The following is a 26416-nucleotide window of genomic DNA, read 5'->3' on the forward strand; positions in this document are numbered from 1 at the left end:
TCTTTCATGGGCAAGTGTCTCTCCTTGTGACTTGCTCAGACAACTTTAAGAATTGGGTGAAGCTCTGTGCTGGAACATCCAGGTGTGGTGGCACAGACCAAAGACCTAGTGTCATAGATGTTTACAGCATGGAAACAGGCCCTTCAGCCCAGCTTGTCCATGCTGCCCAGTTTCTACACTAATCTAGTTCCACGTGCCCGCATATGGCCCCTTTCCCTCTATACCCACCCTGCCCATGTAACTGTACAACTGTTTTTTAAAGGAAAGAAATTGTACCCGCCTCTACCACTGCCTCTGGTCTCTTTTGTATCTCTCCCCTCTCACCTTAAACCTATGCCGTCTCGTTCTAGAGTCCTCTACCTTTGGGAAAAGATGTTGACTGTCTACCTTATCTATGCTCCTCATTATTTTATACACCTCTGTAAGATCACCCCTAAACCTTCTACACTCCAGGGAAAAAAGTCCCAGCCTCTCATTATAACTCAGGTCATCAAGTCCTGGTAGCAACCTCGTAAATCTTTTCTGCACTCTTTCTAGTTTAACAATATCCTTCCTTTAATAGGGTGACCAGAACTGAACACAGTATTCCATGTGTGGTTTTACCAATGTCTTGTACAACTTCAACAAGATGTCCCAACTCCTGTATTCAATATTCTGACCAATAAAACCTAGCATGCTGAATGTCTTCTTCACGCCCTGTCTACCTGCGACTCCACCTTCAAAGAGCTATGAACCTGGACCCCTAGATCTCTTTGTTCTGTAACTCTCCCAACTCCCTACCATTAACTGAGTAGGTCCTGCCCTGATTTGATCTACCAAAATGCATCACTTCACATTTATCCAAATTAAACTCCATTTGTCATTCATCGGCCCACTGGCTCAATTGGTCAAGATCCTGTTGCAGTCTTGTATAACCTTCACTATTCACTATGCCACCAATCTTGTTGTCATCTGCAAACTTATTAACCATGCTTCCTACATTCTCATCCAAATCATTTATTTATTTTATATATATAAAACAAATAACAGTGTACCCAGTACCGATCCCTGAGGCACACCGCTGGTCACAGTCCTCCAGTTTGGAAAACAATCCTCCTCAACCACCCTTTGGTTTCGGTCGCCAAGCCAATTTTGTATCCAATTGGCTACCTGTGGCAGACTGGCTAGTCCAAGAGGAGATCAACCATGATTGCATTGAAAGGCAGAGCGGATTGAGGGGCTAAATTGTCTACTCCTGCTCCTAGTTATTATGTGATAGACAAATTAATTTTGAAGATTCAGCTAATTGGTTAGCAGTAGATAAAATCCTACGGTAGCACCAGACATTGAACTGGAACATCAGAGAACAGCGAGAGGTGAACTTTATCCATTTGGAACATGAACAACATAAAACTGTAACTGCATGTTGCTGCTTTTAATTGTATCACTGTTGGGATGCCCAGCTCTTGCTCATCGGAACAGATGGAAGCAGGAAAGCTATTCTGCATGTCTCCTGGAAATGAACTCTTGTGACTTTGGTAAAGGTCAGAGAGCGCAGTCAAAGGGTCAGTTTGCGACAGTTTTCCTGGCATGGTACTTTGCTGGACACGAGTGTGAGTTGGAGATGGGATTATAACAGGATGGAGATAATACTCTCCCATTCTGTGAGGGTGCACACCAAGAACCTAAGCTTGGAAAATGACCCTGGATCTCCAAAGGTTGTGCCATTTGCAGAAAATTACAAGCGATCATGCCCAGCTCGTCACTATGCCTAGACAACACATTATTGATGCCATGCATAATATGGTTGATGTAGCTTGGCTTAACTTAGTGAGAGAAACCTATAAACTACCGTGGCCCTTACTGCAATCAATTGCTTCCTGCAGATTATCTTATCACAAGAGGTCAGGCTGCGCTGGATTCCCTCAACAGACTACAGGAAGGACACACAAAGTACCTGTCTGACAGATCAGGTAGGATTCCAGAAGTACTTGTATAACTGTATGACAAACAAAACAAATTGCAACTTTGTGTGAGAAGTCACCTTGTTGAGGCGTTCAAGGATTGCTTTTAATTCCCTTTGACTGAAGCAGACGGGAACCTCAAACGGGTCCTATTTTATCAGCAGGATCCATTCTAGGTTGCCCATCACTGCAATTAGAAGAGATATTGAAGAGGACATTTGTGTGCATTAAGTCGGATCATTGCTATCACTTCACGGTTGTGATGTTTGGTTGTTCACTGGGATTTTACTTTCTTGAATTTTTAATCTGCTTGCCAAGGGTGTAGAGTCACAGGGCACAAGGTGGCTGCCAGCCTAGGCACCAGTTTGGTTGCAGGAAGAAGAGTTACAAGAAGAGGAGCAGCAGTGGGATGGTGGGGGTAGGATGCTACTCCTGAGAGTCCAGTGAGCACTGAGCTGAAATTGACTCGGGAACAATGTATGAGGAGCAGCCTTTACTCCAGCCAGCATGTCACAGATCTGTGCAGCCTCGTCCAACAAGATCTACAGCTTGCTGTCAGGTGGTCACGCATTGCATGTGGCAGTGAAATTCTCCATTGCCCTTAACTGCCTCACCTCGGGCTCTTTCCAGGCTGAAATATGTGATGTTACTAGCATTAGTCCATGAAGCAGGTCACTAATGCTCCTTTTACTAGGGCCATATACACAAGATTCCCTAAAGATGTCATCAATCAACCTGAAAGAACAGTGAGCTTTTCTGCAGCAGCTAGCTTCCCACAACTGTGATGGGTGGCCTGGCTGGAATGCATGTAACCATTAGGCCAGCCAAAAATAATTAGCAGGAAAGGCTACCATTCATCAATATGCAGTTGGCTGCTGAATCATGTAGGCCAGTGCCCAGTTTCCTGACAGAAAAACATTTATGTAGAACCTTTTACAAAAACAGGACGTCCAATACGCATTATGGCCAATGTGTGGCACATTATTTCATCTTTCCCCCACTACTCCCACATAAGTTTTCCACCTTGCAGTAAAGAAGCTCATATCTCTGAGCCAACTATCAGACATGGCACCTGACATTACAGGCTCAGCACCAGCTCTGAGACCACACTGCAGACGATGTAGAAAAGTAAGACGGGCAATGGCAATGTTATTGGATTAGCAATCCAGAGTTCCAGGCTTATGTCAGCCTTGATTCCAGCCTTGTGGAATTTGCACGTTCTCCCCGTGTCTGCGTGGGTTTCCTCTGGGTGCTTCGGTTTCCTCCCACAGTCCAAAGATGTGCAGGTTAGGTGGATTGACCATGCTAAATTGCCCCGTAGATGTGCAGGTTAGATGGGGTTGCAGTGTTAAGGCAGGAAAGTGGACATGGGTAGGATGCTCTTTCGGAGGGTTTGTGGAGGCTTGATGGGTCAAATGGCCTACTTCTGCACTACAGGGATTCTGTATTTTCATGTAAGGCTCTGAGGATTCCACACGGCAGCTGGTGGAATTTAAATTCAGTTAATAAATTTGAATTAAAAGACAGTCTACGTAAAAGTGTCCGTGACACGGTGGTACAGGAAACCATTCAAGTGGGTAGGAGCAAAAAGGAATGCAGTGCTAGTGGTAGCATAATTAGGGGGATTGACACTTCTCTGCAGCAAGAGTCCCGAGTCCTTGCCTGCCTGGTTCTACTGCTCAGGACGTGAAAGGAACGTGCAGTAAGAGGGAAAGATCCAGTTGCCCTGGTCCATGTAGGTACCAATGAAATAGGTAGAATGAGGAAAGAGGTTCTGCATGGAGAATTTAAGGAACTAGACACTAAATTTAAAAAGCTGAACCTCCAAACTTATAATCTCTGGTTTATTATCTGAGCTGTGTGCAAATTGACAGAGGGTCCATCTGAGAGATGAATGTGGCTCAAAGACTGGTGTGGGAGAAATGGGTTTTGGTGGGGCACTGGCTTCGGTGCTGGGGAAAGTGTGAGCTTATACTGTTGGGACAGTCTACACCTGTAACTATGCTGGGACCAATGCTTCTGCGAGCTGCATAACTGGGGAAGTAGAGAGGGTTTTAAACTGAATAGTGGGACAAGGGATCAAATATGAAAAGATGCAGTTTATCAAAGAGTAGGGAGCAAAATAATAATTTGGGAAAAGAGGGTCGGGGACAGAGGGAAAAACCTAAGAGTACACAAACACGATGTCACAAAGATTTAAAAAAAAAATTTAATGTAACCAATTATTTTTTTTTTCAATTAAGGGACAATTTAGCGTGGCCAATCCACCAACTGTGCACATCTTTGGGTTGTGGGGGTGAAACCCACGCAGACACTGAGATAATGTGCAAATTCCACACAGACAGTGACCCTGGGCCGGGATCGAACCCGCGTCCTCAGTGCCGTAGGCAGCAGTGCATTGCGCCACCATGCCACCTAAGATGTCACAAAGATAACCAAAAGATAAAACTAAAGGCTCAATACCTGACTACACATAGCCTTCATAACAAAGTAAATAAATTGACAGTGCTCATTGAAGTAAATAATTATGGGCAGATAGCCATTACAGAGATATGGCTTCAGAATGACCAGGATTGGGTACTGAATACTGAAGGGTGTATGACATTCAAGAAGATTGGGAAGCTAGGTAAAGGTGGAGAGGTTGTGCTGCTAATCAAGCTTGGCATTGGTTCAATAGTTGGTTCAAGAGATCAGGAATTGATTTGGGTAGAGATGAGGAATAGTAGGGAAAAGAAATCACGAGTGAGTGTGGTTTATAGGCCTCTGAACCATAATGTAAGGCAAAGTATACAAGAAGAAACATTGGGTGTGTGTGATAAAGGGCTGGCAGTAATTATGGGTGATTTTAATCTTCATACTGGAAAAATCAGATTGGCAGTGAGGAGTTCATAGAATGCTTTTGAGATAGTTTCTTAGAGCAGCACATTTTAACCAGAACTAACCAGAGAGTAGGTTATATTCGACTTGATATTGTGTAATGTGGCGGGATTAATTAATGACCTCCGAGTAAAGGTAGCAGCAACCACAATATGGTGAAACTTTACACTCAGTTTGAAAGGGAGGAGTGTGTGTCTAAGATTAGTATTTTAAACTTGAGTAAGGGCAACTCTGGGGATGAAAGCTGAGGTAGCTGAAGTGAACTGGGGTCCTAGACTAGGGGATAAATCAACAGAGAAACGGTGGCAGAAATTTAAGGGGATATTTTAGAGTACTCCGAATAATACATTCCGACTATAAAGAAAAAGTCTAACTGAGGACCTGCCATCCATGATTGATTGTATGGATGCAGCACGTAAGGCTAATGAAATGCAATCCATTTATTATGAGAGGAATTGAACAAAGTAAAGATGTTATGCTTCAGTTGCATAGGACATTGGTGAGACCACATCTTAAATACAATGCGGAGTTTTGATCTCCTTATTAAAGGAAAGATGTAAATGCATTAGATTTGGTTCAGAAGGGGGTTTACTAGTTTGATACCTGCAATGAGCAGGTTGTCTTGCGAGGATTGGGCAGACTGGGCTTGTTTCGACTGGGTGAAGGAGGTGGCAGACCCACAGGAGGCCAGAATTGGATTAGCACCAAGATGGTGGCGGGTTACCTTCTGGAGTTCTGTGTGCCCTTTTGGCTTTCACATTCGGGAAAGGGTGTGTTTGCTTTGGAGACAATACAGTCAAGGTTCACTAAATTGGACCTTGGGATAAGAGGGTTGTCCTATGATGAGAGGTTGAGCCTATCAGGCTTCTATTCTCTGAGTTTAGAAGAATGAAATACCCAGGATTCTGAATAGTCTTAATGGGGATGGATATTTGTTTCCACTGGCTGGGGAATATAAAACATAAAGGCAAAGGGGTTGATTATTTAAGTTTGAGATGAGGAGAAATGACTTCACGCAAAGGGTTTTGAACCTTTGCAGTTCTCTATCCTGGCGGATTACGGACGCTCCATCATCGAAAGAATGTAAGGTTGGGAGAAACGGATCTTTGGGGTTTCAAGGAAATGAGGGGATCTGGGGAGCAGGCAGGAAAATGGAGATCAGCCAAGATTGTACTGAATGGCAGAGCAGGCTCAATGGGCCATGTAGTCCATTCCTGCTCCTGTTTCTTGTGTTCCAGGACTGGACACGTTTGCAAGAATTGGGAGAGGAAAGGGCGTAGAGAGGTTTGAATAAGAGGGGGAGGATTTTAAATTTCAGATGCTGGTGAATTGGGAGTCAGTGGTGATGGCTGAACGGAACTTGGTGCAAGTTAGGATAGGGGCAGCAGAGTGGGTAATGATCTCAAATTTACAAAGGGTGGAGAATCCAATGAGAATAGAAAATGAATTGCCAGATCTGCTGATAATAAAAGCAAGAGTGAATGATTCAGCAGCAGATAAACTAAAGCAGGGCAGAGTTGGGCAGTGTTATGGAGACTAATTCAGGTGATTTTGGTGATGGAGTAGCTGTGAGGTCAGAGCACAGCTTGAGGTCAGAAGGGAAGTCGAGGCTGTGAATAGTCTGGTTCAGCCTGAAGCTGGCTGTGAGACGAGCAAATTCAGTGGTGAGGGACTAGCATTTGTCATTATTGCATTGGGAGAATATCCTTGTGTGCATTTGTTATATAATACTCTGTACTACACAGGTTGTGAGCACTCTAGGATGGGTATCCCAACAAATATTTGACAAGAAAAGGGTAAAGCTTGAATCCCCTTCACAATAATTCCTCTGCAAGGGAGCGATTGTCACCCAGTCGACACTTGGGAGTGAATAATGCCCACATTGCTCTCAATAGTAATAATCTTTATTAGTGTCACAAGCATGCTTACTTAACACTGCTACTGTGAAAGTCCCCTAACCGCCACACTACGTTGCCTTTTAAGGTACAGGGAGGGATTGGATTGAATTTGGGTTTACCGTGCCAACCTTCAACTAGAAGATCCACAAACTCTGAACAATTGTACAAAAAGTTGCAAAATTATTTAAAAGAGTCAGACAAGGCATGCACGTGACAATTGTTTATTAACTTTGGGATCATAAATAGACCAAACTAGCGCGCACAAATAATTAGCAGTTGGGATTAACTGTTGTGTGAATACTGTGGGACCAGAGTAAATGAGCACCAAACGGGTTTGCTGTATATAGTTAAGAGTGATGTAAACTGGTGCGATGTATTTGGATGAGACATCTTCAATAGCTCAGACATTAACATAGTCTTATTGGATTAGATAGAGTCTGATATGTGTAATTGAACAGATTGTTCACCTCCCTCTGGGGTGCTGAGGTGATTAGTCACTTTCTGTGGAGGTGCTGTCTGTTTCACTTGAATCCTCATCCCTAGGGGAAATTCACCATATGCATTTGTTCCTGGGCTCACCGGCAAAAATCTTTCCTTCCCCAGTTACAGGAAAGCTTCCACATTGAGATGGCACTCTTGTGTTTTCCTGGCAGAGCAGTGTTTCTGTAATTGCTCTTCTCCTGTAACAGATGGGATGGGATTGAAGAGGGGAGGGGGGGGATACTCCATCAATTGCCTCTTATGTACATTGGATGCCCCACCCTCCCCAAAGCTTTGGCCCCTGCAGAACCTTCCTCCCCATCCCTTTCTACCAACACGTTGATCTGCTCAGGCCTCACTGTTCTGAGACCCCTAGGCCTGGACTGCTGGGTCTCTGGGCACTGCTTGGGGCCCCAGTCCTATCCGCTGCATTTTGTGGTGCTGCTGGGATTAGAATGTTACCAGCCAATTTGATTGAACAGTAATTTTCTGAGGTGGGACTACCTCTCCTGTGAGTGGCAGAAATCCAACCTCACTCAATTAACACTCTGAGTGTAGATGGCTGCAGGGCATTCACTTTTTATTTTATAAATTTAAAGTGCCCAATTCATCTTTTTCTTCCAATTAAAAGGCAATTTAGCGTGGCCATCCCACACAGACACGGGGAGAATGTGCAAAGTCCACACGGAAAGGGGGCCAGTATCGAACCCGGGTCCTCGGTGCCGTCAGGCCGCAGTGCTAACCACTGCACCATCATGCTGCCCCGGGAATGCATTCACCATCGACTCTTTGCAATTCTAAAATTCCTGGTCTTGATTTTTCAAGAAATCGCCTTCATTCCATTCAGCAACTGTGGGTATCGCTGAGCTGAGTAGTATTTATTACCCTGGTCTAATTGCCCTTGAGGCCATTGAGTTGCTTGCTGGCCTATTTCAGAGGGCATCTAAGAGTTAACTAGGTTACTTTCGGTCCAGACTGGGTATGGATGGCAGATTTCCTTCCCCAAAGGATATTAATGAGCCAATTGGATATTCATGACAGTCCAGTAGTTACATGGTCACATTACACATACCAGGTGGTTATTCATAATTTGTTTAATGAGCTGAATTTAAGTTCCAAGCTGCCATGGTGGATTTGATCATGTGTCTCCCAAGTTACTAATCCAGGTCCTTGAATTATCTACCACTCACTATCCTATGTTAATGTAATCCAAACATGAGTCAGAAAAATTCACTCTAATTTTTGTGAGAAATATCTCAGATGTTAGTGCCACTGCAAAGCTCAGCTTGTTGACAGCTGCAAAAACCTGGATATGCCGCGTGGTAATTCACTCTCTCCAACCCCTCTGTTTTTCAGTATAGATAACTGGTGTTCTGTTGTCAGTTGGGGAGTTGCACATTCGCCTTTCCTTCTGGAAAATCTCTAACCTGTGGCATTGGTTGCATCTGCTTCTCTAGCCGATGAAAGCACCTCCTTTTCACTGGCATTTCCAATTCTTTTTTAAAAAATCTTTTCATTGGCATTTAAAAAAATTATGAACAATTATGGACATTGCTGGCCGCGTTCATTCACTGTACAATACAGAAAGGTTTGTCTTTTCCTTCCCTTAAGTTGCCCGATAACAATCCGCCGCCATCCATTCTCATTCCCTTCCTTCATCTGTCCCTGCCGCCTTCACCGCTGCCGTGTCTGTTCTTCCTCCAAGTTGTTCGTTTTTTACAAACTCGTCAGCATCCGCCGGGGTGCCGAAGTAATGTTCCTTTCCCTGGTACGTTACCCAGAGTCTGGCCGGGAATTGCATGCCGAATCGCACCCATTTTTTGTAAAGTGCCGATTTCACTCTATTGAATTCGGCCCTTGTTTTAGCCAGGTCTGCCCCAATGTCTATAGACCCTGATTCTGTGTCCCTCCCACGAGCACATCGTCGTCTGTCGAGCCCACCTCAAGATTTTTTCCCGGTCCTGGAATTCGTGTAATTTTGCTATTATTGCTCTCGGCTGCTCCCCAGTGTTAGGTTTAGGCCAGAGCGACCTGTGTGCCCTGTCCTTCTCTGGGGGGTTTGGAAAGCCTTCTCTCCCGACTAGATTGCCCCGCATTTGGATGATGTAGCCCATTGGGTCCCTTCCCTCAATCCCCTCTGGCAGACCCACGATGCGGACGTTTTGCTGCCTGGACCTATTCCCCTGGTCCTCGACCTTTCCTTTTAAGTTCCCTGAGCCGCCACCAACCTCTTCACCTCAGCCTCCAGGGTCACGATCCTGTCACTTTGATCCGTTGATGCCTTCTCAAGGTCCAGGATTGTCTTCTCCTGGGTCTCCACCTTCTGTCCATCGTGCGTTGAAGGGTGGCTATCGCTTCCGTCACCACCTCCTTCACCACCACCCGGATCTGCATCTTAATCACTTCCTTCATAGCGGTCAGTTTCTTTTTTAAAAACGTTCCTCCATCCATCCCCTTGTGTAGGGGGGATGTTGTTGTCCGCTCCTGCTCTGCCGTTCGGGTCGGCGATCTTTCCCCCTCCTGGTTTGCCTGGGCCTCCAACTCGCCTCGTGGGGCCGCTGGTCGGTCCGCACGTTGCTCCTGCCCCTTTCCTCCGCATCTGCCTCTGCCTTCTCACCGTCCCCTCGAGCTGCTGTTTGCTAGCATCTTCTTTCCTTCTTGCACTGTTGATGCCTTTTGTGTTTGGGGGGCTTTTAGGGCCAAAATCTCAAATAGATTCACTGTGTTAGGTCCAACTGGGAGGAGAGCCACCTGATATGTGTCCGCTTAGCACATTGCCGCCACCGAAGTCAGCATTTCCAATTCTTAGCCAGTTAGCATATCCCACAGTTCCACCTGGCTATTGACTCCATTTTAAGTGACAGTTGTTAGATCATTGTGCCTGAGAGGTATATATTTATTGTGTCAAACACAGATCAAAAATAGGACGGGAGAGAAAAATGAGTTCATTGTTACTACTCTTGAGTATTATAGTATGATTCTTACTAGAAAGCGCACGCGCACAAGTATCAGGTGAGGACAGGATCAAACTTGACTGTGAGTTTCCACTACGGATGAATAAATCTCAGGCACACAACAGCACATCATTGGCACGGGTTCTGGAGAGTGGCTGGCACCTCCATAGGGTGTCATTGTAGCACAGTGGTTGGCACTGTTGCTTAACAGCACCAGGGGCCCGGGTTCGATTCCTGGCTTGGGTCACTGTGCGGAGTCTGCACGTTCTCCCCGTCTCTTCGTGGGATTCCTCCAGGTGCTCCAGTTTCCTCCCACAAGTCCGAAAGATGTGCTTATTAGGTGAATTGGACATTCTGAATTCTCCCTCTGTGCACCCGAACAGGCGCCGTAGTATGGCGACTAGGGGATTTTCACAGTAACTTCATTGCAGTGTTAATGTAAGCCTACTTGTGACAATAATAAATATCAATATTATGATTATTATTAACTGTTTGCCAGTAGGAGTCGGTACCTTTCTGAGAGGAAGGGTGGTATAAAATAGTCTGTAAAGAAGTGGAGCTATTTGGGGTCTGTTGAGATAGCTGCTGTGGGTTGGCACTGTACTTCGTTTTCAATATTTTAAGTCTTTTTTCAATTAACTTTCTAGATGCCAGCAACCTTCTGCAGTCAGTCACCCTCTTTACCCATTTGATGGGAGACACCATTGTTCAGGGCAGTGCCACCTCCCATATGGTGCCAATGGAACAGGCAGATCGTAAGTAATATTCTCAATCTGCTTTAACATGTGTGTTGACCTAAAACCTTATTCTCTTTCTCTCTCGCTCATGTGCTGCACGTATATGCACACAAGTGCTCACCCACACTGAACTCTACTAAAGCTTGGGCCCGCGATTTCTTAAGCAATGCGACAGATTAAAATATACTTATAAGAAGCAATCTGCCAACCTGGATCTTGAGCTCATGCCACTGAGGAGGTACAGCGTTCTCAATGTGAGTGTTGGGTGCCCATGAAAAATCCTAATACCTCAATCACAATCTAATTTACAAAAGAATAGTTTGTCTGAAATGTGTAGCTATGTCACTGTATTTCATCATTTTATACTTTCTACCCCCCTTTTAAAAGCTTGTTAATAGAATTACTTAAAAAAAAAATTTAAAGTACCCAATTCATTTTTTTTCCAATCAAGGGGCAATTTAGCATGGCCAATCCATCTACCCTGCACATCTTTCAGTTGTGGGGGTGAGACCCATGCAGACAAGGGACGAATGTACAAACTCCACACGGATGTGACCCGGAGCGTTGGTAGTCGGCGCAGTGAGGCAACAGTGCTAGCCACTGCACCACCGTGCCTCCTGTTAATAGAATGACGTGACCATTTTCAATGTGGTTTTGCTGGTTTATCTGGTTCAGATAATTGTGTTACATTAGTGGTGATGATGCAGGCCATTCTGTCCAAAGCAAAGCATGGTGGTGTGGGCTGAGAGGCTCCATGTCAGGAACCAACCTTATCACTTCTGGGAGCTCATCATCCCCAACATAAGAGTGTCTGCTCAATCCAACTGGTCAGCCTCAGATTGGAATGGGACTTTTTCTTGCTGTACCACATTGATTGATATGAGCTAAACCAGCAGTAGCTAGAGATGGTGCATTTAACTACTCTTCTCATTCTTATTTTGTCACATTCTTCTTGCCCACAACTTTTTCTTTCTTTGTTCCCCCCCCCCCCGCCACCCAACCCCCTCTTCTTTCTTGCCCATAAAGCCCCTGTCAGCAAGTTATTGTAATTCTTGTTCCACAGCTATATTATTCTGTCCGTACCTTATGTGGGTTCTGTTTTCTATTTGCTAGGTCTGTTGGAAGCGTGTAAGCAGTGTGGGAGTGAAGTACTTTCCTACTTCTCCAGTTTGAAGGACACTACAACTTTGAGCATTGCAGATTGCACTAAAGTGAGAGAAGGTCTGAACCAGATAAACGCGATTGGGGAGGTGAGAGGCTGACAGCTGTTTCTTAAATTTGGAAAGAAAAATGTTGGATAGTCTTGAGAATGTAGCTTAACATCAAGCTGCCTCCTTGGTTTGCTAGTGTCATCAATTACCCCACAAAGTGCAAAAGTAAAATACTGCGGAGAAATCCGGAAAAAGAACGGAAAGTTCTGGAAATTACTCGGCAGGCCAGGCAGCATCTGCAGACACTGATCTGAAATGTTTCTGTCTCCACGGATGCTGCTTGGCCTGCTGAGTGTTTCCAACTTTCCTGTTTTCAATTCCTGTCTTCCCCCGTCCCCCACCCCGCCACAGTGATTACTTTGCCCTCTAATATTCCTTCTGCTTCTCTAAGGCGCTGACACGCAATGGAGTTCAGTTCCAGTTAGATACCATCCAGTCCCTCATCATAGTGACCATTCTGCATTCCCAGATGATGAGGGTCAGTGATTCTTGAAGCCTTAGAACCAAGCCTAAAAATGTGCGTTCTCCGGTAGGAGCTAGAATGATCAGGATCTCTCTCTCTGTTTTTCTGTCGGTCTCTCTCTCGCCAGTGAATGTAGGGGCCTGCTGTGGCCACCCAAATCCCGGCCCTAGCTGACTCGACATCGAACAAAAATTAGACCTAGCACTTTCTTGGTGCTTCTGCTTAAGTTCCACTCTACATTGTCCCTGCTGAAAAACTTGAAGATCTCTTGTAATTTTGGATTGGCTAAGTTAAATTCCTTCTCCATGTTTTGCTGTGCCCTCTGCAGTATTGCTGACTGCTATGCATGTGTTATTTTAGGAACTACGGCCGAAAGGAAGAGACATCAAACAAAAAGAGCTGGGTGACCTGGTGGAACAGGAGATGTCTGCCACGTCAGAAGCTGTTGAAACTGCTACCGCAAGGATAGAGGTGATTTACATCAGTGGAATCCAAATTCATTTGATACGTTAGTGCGGTTGTATCTTGCAAAAATTGCTTCTATCATTTCTATTGGTGGATTGGCAGATGCCGATGTGCACAAAAACTCTCAATTCTGGTGCATTATTTGAAGAGAAAGAGGTAGTTATACACATTTAATTTTTTTTTTTTAAAGTGCCCAATTCTTTTTTTCCCCAATTAAGATGCAATTTAGCATGGCCAATCCACCTACCCTGCATATCTTTGGACTGTGGGGTTGAGACCGACGCAGACACGGGGAATGTTTAGCTCACTTGGCTAGACAGCTGGTTTGTGATGCAGAGCAAGGCCAGCAGCGTGGGTTCAATTCCCATACTGGTTGAGGTTATTTATGAAGGCCCCACCTTCTCAACCGTGAACCCTACTTGAGGTGTGGTGATCCTCCGGTTAAATCACCACCAGTCACCCCTTGAAAGGGGAAAGCAGCCTGTGGTCATCTAGGTCTATGGCAGTTTTACCTTATTTTCTGGGGCTGTGCATATCGTCGCACAGTGAGCCTTGTCTCATGCATACCTACTGACATGATTGCAGCAAGAGATAGCTCATTATTTAATATAGTTTGACATGATTCAGAGCCCAGCTTGTTACTATTCAATGGCTTTACAATGGCTTTACAAAAGAAGCCGACACCAGCCTTTCCCTGGCTGGTTGTTGGAGCAGGATGGAGTTCTGCTGTTGCATTTCAAAGCTACTAGTTTAACCAGGTTTTCTTTTTACAAAATTTTGTAACCAGGAAATGCTGAGCAAGTCGCGGGCAGGAGACACCGGTGTGAAGCTGGAGGTGAATGAGAGGTCAGTGCTTTCACGTGTTCATGAATTTATATCTGTCTAGATGAAGCTTGAGTGTCGGTAAGGATTCCTCCGCAGCAGAATACTGGTCATTTCACACAGTCTCAATTTGTTCCTCCTACTCATAGAAACTTCAATGCCTTGATCAGGAAGGAATTTGTATGAAACCTGCTCTCGTTTGTTGTGGTCTTAACTTTTTTTAAACCAAAGCTGTGTCTCTCAAAACAAAAATGTACAACATGTTATCGTTTAAATGTAAGATCATGTAAATGGATGCAAAACAATGGCCAAATGTGGAACTGGCTATCTCCATTACATTGGTTTCCATTCTAAAGACTTTCATGGGTTTAAATTATTCCCATTCATTCCCAATATCCAAAATGCCATTGGTCTAATGATGTGCAGAGGAGAAATAAGATGGAATCTAAAAATTACAGACCTGGGACTACGGCGAAATAAGATGGAATCTAAAATTGACAGACCTGGGACTATGGGGAAGCTCTATATTGAAGGAATATTGACAACTGGGAGCACCTTTAAATGGAAGAATCCCTTTAAATAGTAGATTGTAACAGGCTGGGGTGATTAGAGCAGAGGGAATCCTTTTGCCAAGGATCTTGGAGCATCGTAACATTCTAGACAAAGAATCTTGCAGGACATTGATGGTCATTTAGTCCAAAGTAATTATTTTTGTAAAAACTAAATTCAAGGACTTAATAATGATGTTGGGTACGGTCAGGAATGAAATGAGGTTTTCCATCTGAACCACTTCATAAGACATAAGGTTGATCTGTTAAAAGTTTTTTCTCAGAAGGAACTGGATAATTATCTGAATAGAAAATAAACTGCAGGTTTATGGGGAAAAGATGGATAGAGTGGGACAGGCTGAGTCGCTCTTGCAAGGAGCTGGCACAGACATGACGGGCTGATTGGCCTCCTGTCCTGTCACCATTCTATGGAAGCTTCAGGATGTGGCACATAAAGATTTAAATGGATCGAGAAGTACTTTCTGCTATTCGCTTTACATGAAATTACAGAATTATTAAGGAGGAAGTTATTTGACAGGTATTCTGTATTCTTATTTCCTGTAGGATCCTTGCATCCTGCACTGACCTGATGCATGCAGTCAAAATGTTGGTTCTGACATCGAAGGATCTGCAGAGAGATATCGTGGAGAGTGCCAGGGTAAGAGCCAAAACCTGTCGATAAGATTGATGTTTGGTGGGTGTGCAGGGAAATGTTCGAGCAGAGGTTTGCAAGTTAGTTAGTTGATTGGTAGTGTCATGAAATGGCACTGTACCTAGAATACTTTGGGGAACTCTACATTCTTCCAACTCTGGCCTCTTGTGCATTCTCCTCTTCCTTTGCTTCACCATTGTTGCCTTCCTTTCAACTGCCCAGGCCTTGAGCTCTGGAAATCCCTCCCAAAACCCCTCTCTTCCTTCAAGGCATTCCTTAAAAATCCAATTTGTTGGCCAACCTTGTCGTCACCAATCCTAATTTCTCCTGCTTTGGCCGAGTTTTTAAAAAAAATTATTACACCCCTATGAAGTGCCTCGAGACTTTTATTGTCTTAAAAGGTGCAATTTTAAGGTTGTTTTTTTTCCCACCCCCCGAAGAGACTGATGCCCTTGGGTGCTTTACAGTGATTCCTCCATCCCTTTCATGTTATGAGAGGGAAAATGCAGTTTGAAAGTTTCCTCCGGAAGATACTGGATGAATCCCCTCAGGCCACTCGCATAGCTCAGTAGCAATACTGGACAAGACTCATCAGCTGGTCACCTTCCCAAACTTTCAGTTTATATCTTAAAATGCAGAAATAGCTGTGAAAGACATCCACTTCCCTGGAATTTCTGCCAACGTGATGGGAGGAGGTTGGGAGAACACAATGGAGAATTTAGGCTGGCTTTTTGTTTTGTGCGATGCTATATACCACATCACTTCAATGACTATGGCCCCTTTCTGATCAATTGGATTTCACGATTCAGATTGATCCTGTTTTCAAATACATCAGAATGAGTAAACCCCCTCAAAGAAACCGCTTGTTATCTATCGCACAAAATCACGCCGAGAGCAAGGTCTCACGATTGATTCCTGATCTGTGCTGAGTTTGAGAAGTTCTAATTATCTTCACGGCGTTTGGATTCATGAGGTGAAAACTTCACCAGGATTAGCCAGGTAGCCCCTTGAATTTGGTAAGGAACACTAACAATAGGGAAGTAAAGTTCAATCAAATCATAGCGTTACATAAAGTTACAGAGCAGACCAGGGAGCAAAAAAGAGCGTGAGAAAGACGGCGAATGAGAGGAAAGCGGGAGGATAAAGGAGCGAAGTGCTGGCTTGGGAGTTTTGGGCTCCTGTGGTGACGTCAGGATTTAAAAGTGATGCAGGGTAAGTGGAAGCAGCTGATTGGGTGAGCGCAGTCGAGTATCCATTTACTACTTTTATTGCTTATAGTTTGTGAGATCTCTATTTTGTGGTCTATAGTTTGTAAGGGCTATATTCTGTAGTAATGAGGAACAGGGGTGAAGGGCCCTGGAGTAATTGATATTATTTGATTTTAAATATCTTCCAGCGCCTTTAGTTTAAAGGGGTAAGTTATGGCAGGTGAGCTCAAAGCCGTGGTGTGCTTCTCCTGCTCTGTGGGAAGCCGGGAACATTTCCAGTGCACGGAGCCAGCAGGTGCTGCAGATCTTGGATCCTGGGGTTCAGAGCTGGAACATCTGAGGACACTGGAGCATCTGAGCGCAGAGAGTATCGTGGCTAGCACGTATAGAGAGGTGGTTACACTGCAGACTCGGAGCCCACAGGCAGGAAGGGACTGGGTGACCACCAGGCAGAGTAAGATGACTAGGCCGACAGTGCAGGAATCTCCTGTGGCCATTGCCCTGCAAAACAGATATACTGCTTTGGATACAGTTGGGGGTAATGGTGTCTCAGGGGAAAGCAGCTACGGCCAAATTCATTGCACCGCAGTTGGTTTTGCTGCAAAGGGAAGGAGTAAAGAGTGTGGGAATGCAATAGTTATCAGGGATTTACTTTTAAGGGAATAGATAGGTGTTTCTGTGGCGCAAACGAGACTCCAGGATGGTATTTTGCCTCCCTGGTGCGAGCGTCCAGGATGGCTCAAAGCAGCTACAGAACATTCTGAAGGGGGAGGATAAACAGCCAGTGGTCGTTGTGCACATTGGCACAAACGATATGGGTAAAGAAAAAAGGGATGAGGCCCTAAAAGCAGAATATAGGGATTGAGGAAGTAAGTTGAAAAATAGGACCGCAATGATAGTGATCTCCGGATTCCTACCAGTGTCACATGGTAGTCAGAGTAGAAATAGTGGGATATATCAGAGGAATACATGGCTGAAGAGATGGTGTGAGAGAGAGGGTTTCAGATTCCTGGGACATTGAGATTAGTTCTGGAGGAGGTGGGGCCAGTCCAAACTGGACGGGTTGGACCGGGCCTGATGTCCAAGAGAGTGGTGCGCCTGTGGAATTCTCTACCACAGAAGGCAGGTGAGGCCAAAACATTGAATGTTTTCAAGGAGGAATTAGATAAAGCTCTTGGGCTAAAGGGATCAAAGGCTATGGGTGGAAAGCGGGAACAGGTTACTGAGTTGGATGATCAGCCATGGTCATAATGAATAGCAGAGCAGGCTTGAAGGACCGAATGTGGTGGTGGTCCTCCTATTTTGTTGCCCTGTTGGAAAACTCAGATACTTGAACATTGTGTGAGGGAAAGCATGGCTTTACTTTCTTGGTGGTGAATATTCTACCAGCACTCAGGCCTGTCCACGAAGAATTGGCATTTGGGTGAGAAACAAGGTGTAAGCACCTTTGAGAGATGGGGAAAAAGTTTGGGGAAATATCATAATAAATATTGTGTTTCTGATTTACAGGGAGCAGCATCGCAGAAAGAGTTCTACGCCAAGAATTCCCGGTGGACTGAAGGCCTCATCTCGGCATCAAAGGCTGTTGGCTGGGGAGCCACTGTGTTGGTGTAAGCACAGCAACTACTGTTCGTTTAAAGCATAATTTGTCAGTCACTTCCAGACCTCCAACAAATGTGCAGTTGCGTTGTTGAATTTAGATCATATTTAGACCATAAGACATAGGAGCAGAATTAGGCCATTAGGTCTGCTCCGTCCTTCAATCATGGTTGATATATTTCTCATCCGCATTCTCCTGCCTTCTCCCCATAACCCCGGATCCCTTTATTAATCAGGAACCTATCTATCTCTTGTCTTAAAGATGCTTAGTAATTTGGCCTCCACAACCTTCTGTGGCAGAGTTGCACAGATTCACCACCCTCTGGCTGAAGAAATTCTCTTCATCGTCCCTTCAGTCTAAGGCTGTGGCCTCGTGTTCTGGTTTTTCCTACTAGTGGAAACATCTTCGCCACGTCCATTCTATCTAGGCCACTCAGTATCCTGTAAGTTTCAATAAGATACCCCCTCGTCCTTCTAAACTCCATAAAGTACAGACCCAGAGTCCTCAACCGCTCCTCATATGACGAGCTCTTCATTCCAGGAATCATTCTTTTGAACTTCCTCTGGGCTCTTTCCAAAGCCTTAGATACAGGGCCTAAAACTGGCCCCAATACTCCTGACCAGAGCCTTAGGCAGCCTCAGAAGTACATCCCTGATCTTGTATCCTAGCCCTCTGAATGCGAACATTGCATTTGCTTTCCTAACTGCCGACTGAACCTGCACGTTAACCTGAAGAGAATCTTGAACTAGGACTCCTATGTCCCTTTAAGCTTCAGGTTTCCTGACCCTATTCCCTTTTGGAAAAAGGCTCCATTCTTCCTCCCAAAGTGCATAACCTCTTTTCCACTTTAAAAAAAATCAGGAGTACTCAATTATTTTTTTCCCAGTTAAGGGGCAATTTAGCATGGCCAATCCACTTAACCTGCATATCTTTGAGTTGTGGGCAAAATCCACACAGACCGTGACCTGGGGCTGGGATTGAAACCGGGTCCTCAGCGCTGTAGGTAGCAGTGCTAACCACTGCGCCACCCTGCATAACCTCTTTTCCACATTATATTCCATCTGCCACTTCTTTGCCCACTCTCCTAACCTGTCCAAGTTCTTCTGCAGCCCCCCCCCCCGCTTCCTCAATGCTACCTGTCCCTCTGCGTATCTTTGTCATATTTGCAAACTTAGCAACAATACCCTCCGTTCTTTCTTCCAGATCGTTAATGTATATTGTGAAAAGTTGTGTTCCTAACACCAACTCCTAATTATTATTATTTTTTTCTAATTAAGGGACAATTTAGTGTGGCCAATCCACCTACCCTGCACATCTCTTGGGTTGTGGGGATGAAACCCACGCAGACACGGGGAGAACGTACAAACTCCACATGGACAGTGACCCGGGGCCGGGATTCAAACCCAGTTCCTCAGCGCCGCAGTCGCAGTGCTATCCCCTGCACCACCGTGCTGCCCTCTGACACCAATTCCTGAGGAACCCCACTGGTCACCAGCTGCCATCCTGAAAAAGACCCCTTTATCTCCACTCTCTGCCTTCTGCCAGTCAGCCAATCCTCTATCCATGCCAGGATCTTACCCATAACACCATGGTATCTTAACTTATTTAACAGTCTCCTGTACGGCACCTTGTCAAATGCCTTTTGGAAGTCTAAATAGATCACATCCAAATAGATCACATCCATTGGTTCTCCTTTGTCCAACTTCCTTGTTACCTCCCCAAAGAATTCTAACAGCTTTGTCAGATGTGATCTCCCCTTGACGAAGTCGTGTTAATTCAGTTCTATTTTATCATGCACTTCCAAGTACTCCGCAATCTCGTCTTATGCTCAAATTAGGCTAACCATCCAATAATTTTCCATCTTCTGCCTCCCTTCTTACACAGGCATTTTACAGTCCTCTGGGATCTTGTCTGTCTCCAGTGATTCCTGAAAGATCCTCCACAGTCTCCTCAGCTATCCCCTTTAGAACCCTGGGTGTAATTCATCTTGTCCAGGTGATTTATCCACCATCAGACCATCAATTTGCCCAGAGCCTTCTGCTTAGTGATGGCCACTACATTCACCTTGTCCCCCCTGATTCTCCTGAAGTTCTGGTATCCCACTGGTGTCTTCCACCGTGAAGACCTATACAAAGTAACTATTCAGTTCCTCTGCCATTTCTTTGTTTCATATTACTACTGCTCCAGCCTTATTTCCAGTAGTCCAATGTCTATTCTTGCTTCTCTCTTACCTTTTATATATTGAAATAAACTCTTGCTATCTTCTTTTATTTTACTAGCTAACTCGTACTCATAGTTCATCTTCTCTCCCCCCCATTTATTGCTTTTTTAGTTGCCCTCTGCTCCCTTTTAAAGGCTTCCCAATCCTTTGGCTTCCCACTAATCCTCGCGACCTTGTATGTTTTTTACTTTGCTTTTATGCTGTCCTTGACTTCTCTCGTGAGCCATAGATGCCTTGTCCCCCCCTTGGTACGGTTCCTGCTCCTTGGGATGAATTTCTGTTGTGCCTCCCAAATAACCCCCAAAACCCCTACCATTGCTGTTCCACTGTCTTTCCTACTAGGCTCCCTTTCTAATCAACTCTGGCCAGCTCTTCCCTCATGTTTTTGTAGTTACCTTTATTCAATTGTAATACCGTTACATCTGATTCCAGCTTCTCCCTCTCAAACTGCAGGGTAAATTCTATCATATTGTGGTCATTGCTCCCTAAGGGTTCCTTCACCTTAAATTCCCTAATCAAGTCTGCCTCATTCCACATCACCAAATCCAGAATTGCCTGTTCTCTAGTGAGCTCTGTCATAAACTCCGCCAAAAACACTATCTCTTAGACATTCCACAAATTATTGTCTTGGTTTCCACTACCAACCTGATTATTGAAGTCCCCATAATTATTGTAATATTTGGTGTGTAGTTAAATCCTGTTAATTAGGATCCAATGTGGAGTTGAATGTTTCCATTTAACTGTTTTTCCGTGCAGCTATAACACTGGCATCTACCCAATTAATTGTGCTCACACCAGCAGATGGCTCTTGCTTTGTGCTCCAGGTGTTACGCTCTTCTGTTTTATTGTGCAGCTATTGAGGTTTGTTTGATGGTTTAGTCACGAGTGTTCTCTCTCATCTGTCTCTCTCTCTCTTCAGAGATGCTGCAGACATGGTTGTCCAGGGCAAGGGAAAGTTTGAGGAGCTGATGGTGTGTTCTCATGAGATCGCAGCCAGTACAGCACAGCTGGTGGCTGCCTCCAAAGTAAGTGAAGTGATTTCCTGCAGTGATCGGCTCACAGTTCGGAAAAAAAGCAGTGACCCGCAAGTGGATAAATAGTGACTGCACCAATCAAATACAAGGAAAGTGGGCAGAAAACATTCCAATGAATAATTGCAAAGAACATTTGAAAAATAATAAAAAAACATTAATTCAATTTTAGATATTTTTTAGGACTTGAGGGAAAAAATACAAACAGATGAACTGCTTCTTCCATATACACATTTAGTTATTTATACCAATGCGTTAAGTGAGGAAGCAAACTTGCGTAAGAAAAATATATTTTCCAGGTATCCATCAAAGTGCCCTTATTTCAGTGTATCTGGGGACACCTCTCTCACCTTCGACACAGTGGGAAAGACTGCATTGACTGAAAACTGACCAGCTATTTGTGGTAACGGTTTCCTTTTCTTGTAGGTGAAAGCAGATAAAGACAACGTTAACCTTGGAAAACTACGGCAGGCATCTAAGGGAGTGAATGAAGCCACAGCCAGTGTAGTGGCTTCAACTAAGTCAGGAAAATCGCAGATTGAGGAAACAGGTAGTTGACTGTACTATTCATCCTGCACAAGATTCACCCATAAGAGAGATGGCGCGATTACATGTAGAGGAAGACTGTATTCACTCTGCTCCCATATTGTGTCCTGGTCCCAACCGAAGAAGGAGCTGCTCACCTTGGCACAATTATGGTGTTTCGCAGTTTTGTTCTCTGGGAACTGAATTGCGACTGCACAGTCCTATTTCACAGGATCTCTAACAGCCAGGAGATAGACGATGCTTCCGTTACATGCTATGGGGTTATGGGGAGAAGGCGGAAGAATGGGGATGAGAAAAATATCAGCCAGGATTGAATGGCGGAGCAGACTCGATGGGCCGAGTAACCTAATTCTGCTCCTATTTCTTATGGTCTTTTGAGCCTGGGCCAGCATCGAGTCCAGATCCCTTATGAAAAGTTAGTCTCGAACCCTCTGAGTTGCTCAGATTATGTTGGCCTCCTCCAATTCGTTTCAATATTGAGTAAAGTCAGTAGGAGAATTGTTTTGCATGCATATTTAAGGGATTTATAACTTTCAAGCTTAGATGACAGAACTAAAACCGCTCCGTTAGAAGATTGTTCTTTTAAGCTCTATTCCAGGACTGACAAGGTTGACACCTTAGTGCAGGACTGAGGAAATGCTATATTGTCAGAAATATCGTCTTTCAGGTAAAACAGAGGCTAGGTTTCATTTCTCTGGAAAAAGAGCAGAGAGTTATCCCGTTGGTCTGACAAACACTCCTTCCTTATTCAACACCACCAAAAAACAAAGTAACTGGACATTTATTTAATTGCTGTTTGTGGGAGATGGTCATAGTCAAAGGGTCATACAGCACAGAAAGAGGCCCTTCAGCCCATCATGTCAGTGCCGGCGATCAAGCACCGATCTCTCTAATCCCAGCACTTGGCCCATAGCCTTGTATGCTATGGCATTTCAAGTATTCTGCTAAATGCTTCTTCAATGTAGTGAGGGTTCCTTCCTCTAACATTCTTTCAGGCAGTGAGTTCCAGATTCCCACGACCCTCTGGGTGAAAATGTTTTTCCTCAAGTTTTCTCTATATCTCCTGCCCATTACCTTAAATCTATGCCCCTGGTTATTTGGGGGAAATGTTTCTTCCTACAAACCCTACCTACGTTCTTCATAATTTTGTACATCTCAATCAGGTCCCCCCTCAGCCTTCTCTGCTCTCAGGTGAATAACCACAGCCTAACCAGCCTCTCTTCATAGCTAAAATTCTCCAGCCCAGGTAACATCGTGGTGAATCCCCTCTGCACCCTTTCTAGTGCAATCACATCCTTGCTATCGTGTGGGGGCCAGAACTGCACACAGCACTTTAGCTGTGGCCTAACGAACATGTTATACGGCTCCATCATAACCTCCCTGCTCTTAGGTTCCATGCTTCTGCTAATAGAAGTACCAAATACTTGTAAAAAGCAATTTATTGTATGTGGAGCGGCCCTTTGGGACATATGAGGGAGGTAATAGGCATTGTAGAAATGAAAGTTCCTCCAAGAAACATTTTATACTGAGGAGTCCCTTTGGATTGACATGCAAAGCCTTATATTAATAAAAGAAACCTGCATCCAGCTCGCAGATTATTTACTGCCTGCTAAAACAGCATGTATTGTCAAATTCCATGCATGTTCCCGGCTCAGTCCCTGCTCTGTGCTGACTTAACTGATCCCAGACCAGGTGCTGTAAGTCTATCTGAATCTCTTGAGCCACGGAAGAGAAAATCATGCAGTATTTCTGCTTCTGATGACCTGAAGAAAAACTACTTTCATTTCTATAGCACCTGTGATGACCTCAGAAAGTGCCTTCCAGACCAATAAGTACCTCAGAAACAGGACAGAGACTTTGCAGCAAGGATCTCAAACAGCAATGATAATGATCATATCTGTTTCATTTCAATGATATTGGTTGAGGGATAAATCTTGGTCAGGACACCAGAGGGAATTCCCCTGCTTTTCAAAATGGGATGACATAGAATCATAGAATTTACAGTACAGAAGGAGGCCATTCGGCCCATCGAGTCTGCACCGGCTCTTGGAAAGAGCACCCTACCCAGGCCCACATCTCCACCCTATCCCCATAACCCAGTAACCCCACCCAACACGAAGGGAAATTTTGAACACGAAGGGAAATTTTGAACACTAAGGGCAATTTAGCATGGCCAATCCACCTAACCTGCACATCTTTGGACTGTGGGAGGAAACCCACGCACACACGGGGAGAACGTGCAGACTCCACACAGTGACCCAAGCCGGGAATCGAACCTGGGACCCTGGAGCTGTGAAGCATTTGTGCTAACCACTATGCTACCGTGCTGCCCCATGGTGGGTCAGTGGTTAGCACTGCTGCCTCACGGCATCAGGAACCTGGGTTGAATTCTGACCTTGGGTGACTGTCTGTGCGTTCTCCCAGTATTTGCGTGGGTTTCTTCCGGGTGCTCTGGTTTCCTCCCCCAATGCAAAGATGTGCAGGTTAGGTGGATTGGCCATTCTAAATTATCCCTTGGAGTCCAAAATGCTGCAGGGAGTGGGCCTAGGTACAGAGGGGGTCGGTGCAGACTCGATGGGCTGAATGGTGTCATAGGGTCTTTTGTATCTGTCTGAGTGGGCAGAAAGGGGCCTTAGTTTAATGTCTTGTGAAAAATGGCACCTCCTCCAACAGTGCAGCATTCCTTCAGACTATCTATCCAGTGGTCAATATTGATCGAGAATAGAATTGGATTATGCTGTCATGCCCATGATTGATTAACTTCAATGAGTAGGCTTAGACAAGAAGGAAAACCACTCGAACAAGCTGTTGGATAATACTCAGTGAGCACAGAACTGTATCCCAGCAAAAAATCAGAAAGGAAGAGAGCAAGTGAACTGTGAGTGGGGACCCTTATTTGCATGTTTGAAGCTTTTCTTCGGTCTTAACACTTTCATTCCTTTCTTCCAGATACAATGGATTTCTCGAGCATGACGTTGACGCAAATCAAGCGACAGGAGATGGACTCACAGGTATTGGAAAGCGGTCTTTGCATTGTACTCTGCTCCTTTTTAATGGTTTCTTGTAATTGGTTAGGTGGGGTTATGGGGTTGCAGGCTTAAGCGGGGGAGTGGGCTTATGTAGGGAATCCTTTCAGAGAGTTGGTGTAGACTCTATTTTTTAAAAATTCATTGAAAAAAATCCAATTGCTGGATGTGGGTGTGGCTGGTTAGGCCAGAATGTATTGTCCATCCCTAGTTGACCTTCAGAAGTGGGTGCTGAGCTGGCTTCTTGCACTGCTGACGATGAAGGGATTTGATGGGCTGAATGGCCTCCTTCTGTAGGGATTCTATTATATGCTAATGAAATAAAGAGATCACCTGCCAGATTATCTTTCATGTTCTTCAAATGAAATGTATCCTTCACAGACCACGGCCTGACATCATGGGGACATTGACAGGGGAATTAACGTGAAGTGGTTAGTTCACTTCAGTTTCTAATCAAAGTGAACTTGCCCAACAAGTTAGAGTCCTTTACAGAATGAAGGAATAGGAAACCATGGCATTTTTCAATGCTTGCTCTGCTAAGCTGATGCATATCATTTGAAAAACTAAAACTCTCTCTGGTAAAATAATATACTTTTCCCACTGTTACCTAGAGGACAGCAGCGGAGACGTGACCATTGATGCGGGTTCTGCAGTTTACTTTGGTTGCTGATGAAGGTTAGGGTATAATCTGTGTGGAGCTTTCCCTTGGGAGATTGAACCGGTGTAACTGGCCTGATGTGGTAACTTAATGACCGTTCTGCAGATATTTCTTCCACATTTCTAGTGTTTTTACTGTTGTGCGTCTAAAAACAAGAACGTGGTCTCTACCAACCTGGTCCGAGTCCAAATTCACCAGAACGCAGCTAGAGAATGTTTAAATTAAATGTGTTTTTATCATTGAAGGTTCATGTTTTAGAACTGGAGAGTCAACTACAGAAAGAGAGGCAACGCCTGGGAGGACTGCGTAAGAAGCACTATGAGCTGGCAGGAGTCTCCGAGGGTTGGGATGAAGGTGCGTGGGATTTATTTCTGATTGCCCCATTCTTTCTAGAGGAGAAATGTGAGATATTGGCTGGCATAAACATAATAAGAAGTCTTCCAACACCAGCTTAAAGTCCAACAGGTTTGTTTCGAATCACTAGCTTTCGGCGCGCAGCTCTTTCATCAGGTCCAACTGATGAAGGAGCAGTGCTCCGAAAGCTAGTGATTCAAACAAACCTGTTGATTTTAACCTGGTGTTGGAAGACTTCTTACTGTGCCCACCCCAGTCCCATGCCAGCATCTCCACATCATAAACATAATGACAGAGGAAATGTGAAGGGATTCAGCATCTTTGCAAGCCGCTTAATCCCCAGGCCTGGATGAAATGTATCCCAGGCTACAAAGAGAAGTAAGGGAGAAAATAGTGTAAGCTTTGACCCTCATTTCCCAATATGCTCGGGCTACAGATGTGGTGCAGAGGAATGGAGGGTTGCGAACACTCGACCATTGTTTAAAATGGAGGAAGAGGAAGAACAAGTAATTCTAGGCCAGTCAGCCTAACCTCTGGTGGGCAGGAATGATGGTACTGAAAACTAATGGCTGACAAATCCCCACCTCCGGGGTTTTAAAGAAAGTAGGTGACGAAATTGAAGGTGATTTAGTCATAATCTTCCAAAATGCTCTCCGTTCAGAAACTGTCCCTTTAGCTTGAAAAATTGCAAATGTAACTTAGTTGTTTGAGAATTGAGGAGA

The 26416-nt window shown here is 44.6% G+C and overlaps 1 protein-coding gene across 7 annotated transcripts in view; it reads left to right on the forward strand.

The window, feature by feature from the left end:
• Positions 1-26416, forward strand: part of hip1 (huntingtin interacting protein 1) — a 308710-nt gene that overhangs the window by 278004 nt on the left and 4290 nt on the right. For all 7 annotated transcript variants that reach the window (XM_038813806.1, XM_038813808.1, XM_038813807.1 and 4 more), the window contains 11 exons: positions 1866-1952; positions 10800-10907; positions 12003-12139; positions 12924-13034; positions 13816-13874; positions 14963-15056; positions 17768-17868; positions 20999-21104; positions 21537-21660; positions 24606-24667; positions 25586-25694. In XM_038813806.1, the coding sequence (XP_038669734.1) occupies positions 1866-1952; positions 10800-10907; positions 12003-12139; positions 12924-13034; positions 13816-13874; positions 14963-15056; positions 17768-17868; positions 20999-21104; positions 21537-21660; positions 24606-24667; positions 25586-25694 (1098 nt within the window). The remainder of the gene's footprint in view (positions 1-1865; positions 1953-10799; positions 10908-12002; positions 12140-12923; positions 13035-13815; positions 13875-14962; positions 15057-17767; positions 17869-20998; positions 21105-21536; positions 21661-24605; positions 24668-25585; positions 25695-26416) is intronic.

The sequence above is a fragment of the Scyliorhinus canicula genome, chromosome 12 (assembly GCF_902713615.1).
Source record: "Scyliorhinus canicula chromosome 12, sScyCan1.1, whole genome shotgun sequence".
NCBI classification, from domain to species: domain Eukaryota; kingdom Metazoa; phylum Chordata; class Chondrichthyes; order Carcharhiniformes; family Scyliorhinidae; genus Scyliorhinus; species Scyliorhinus canicula.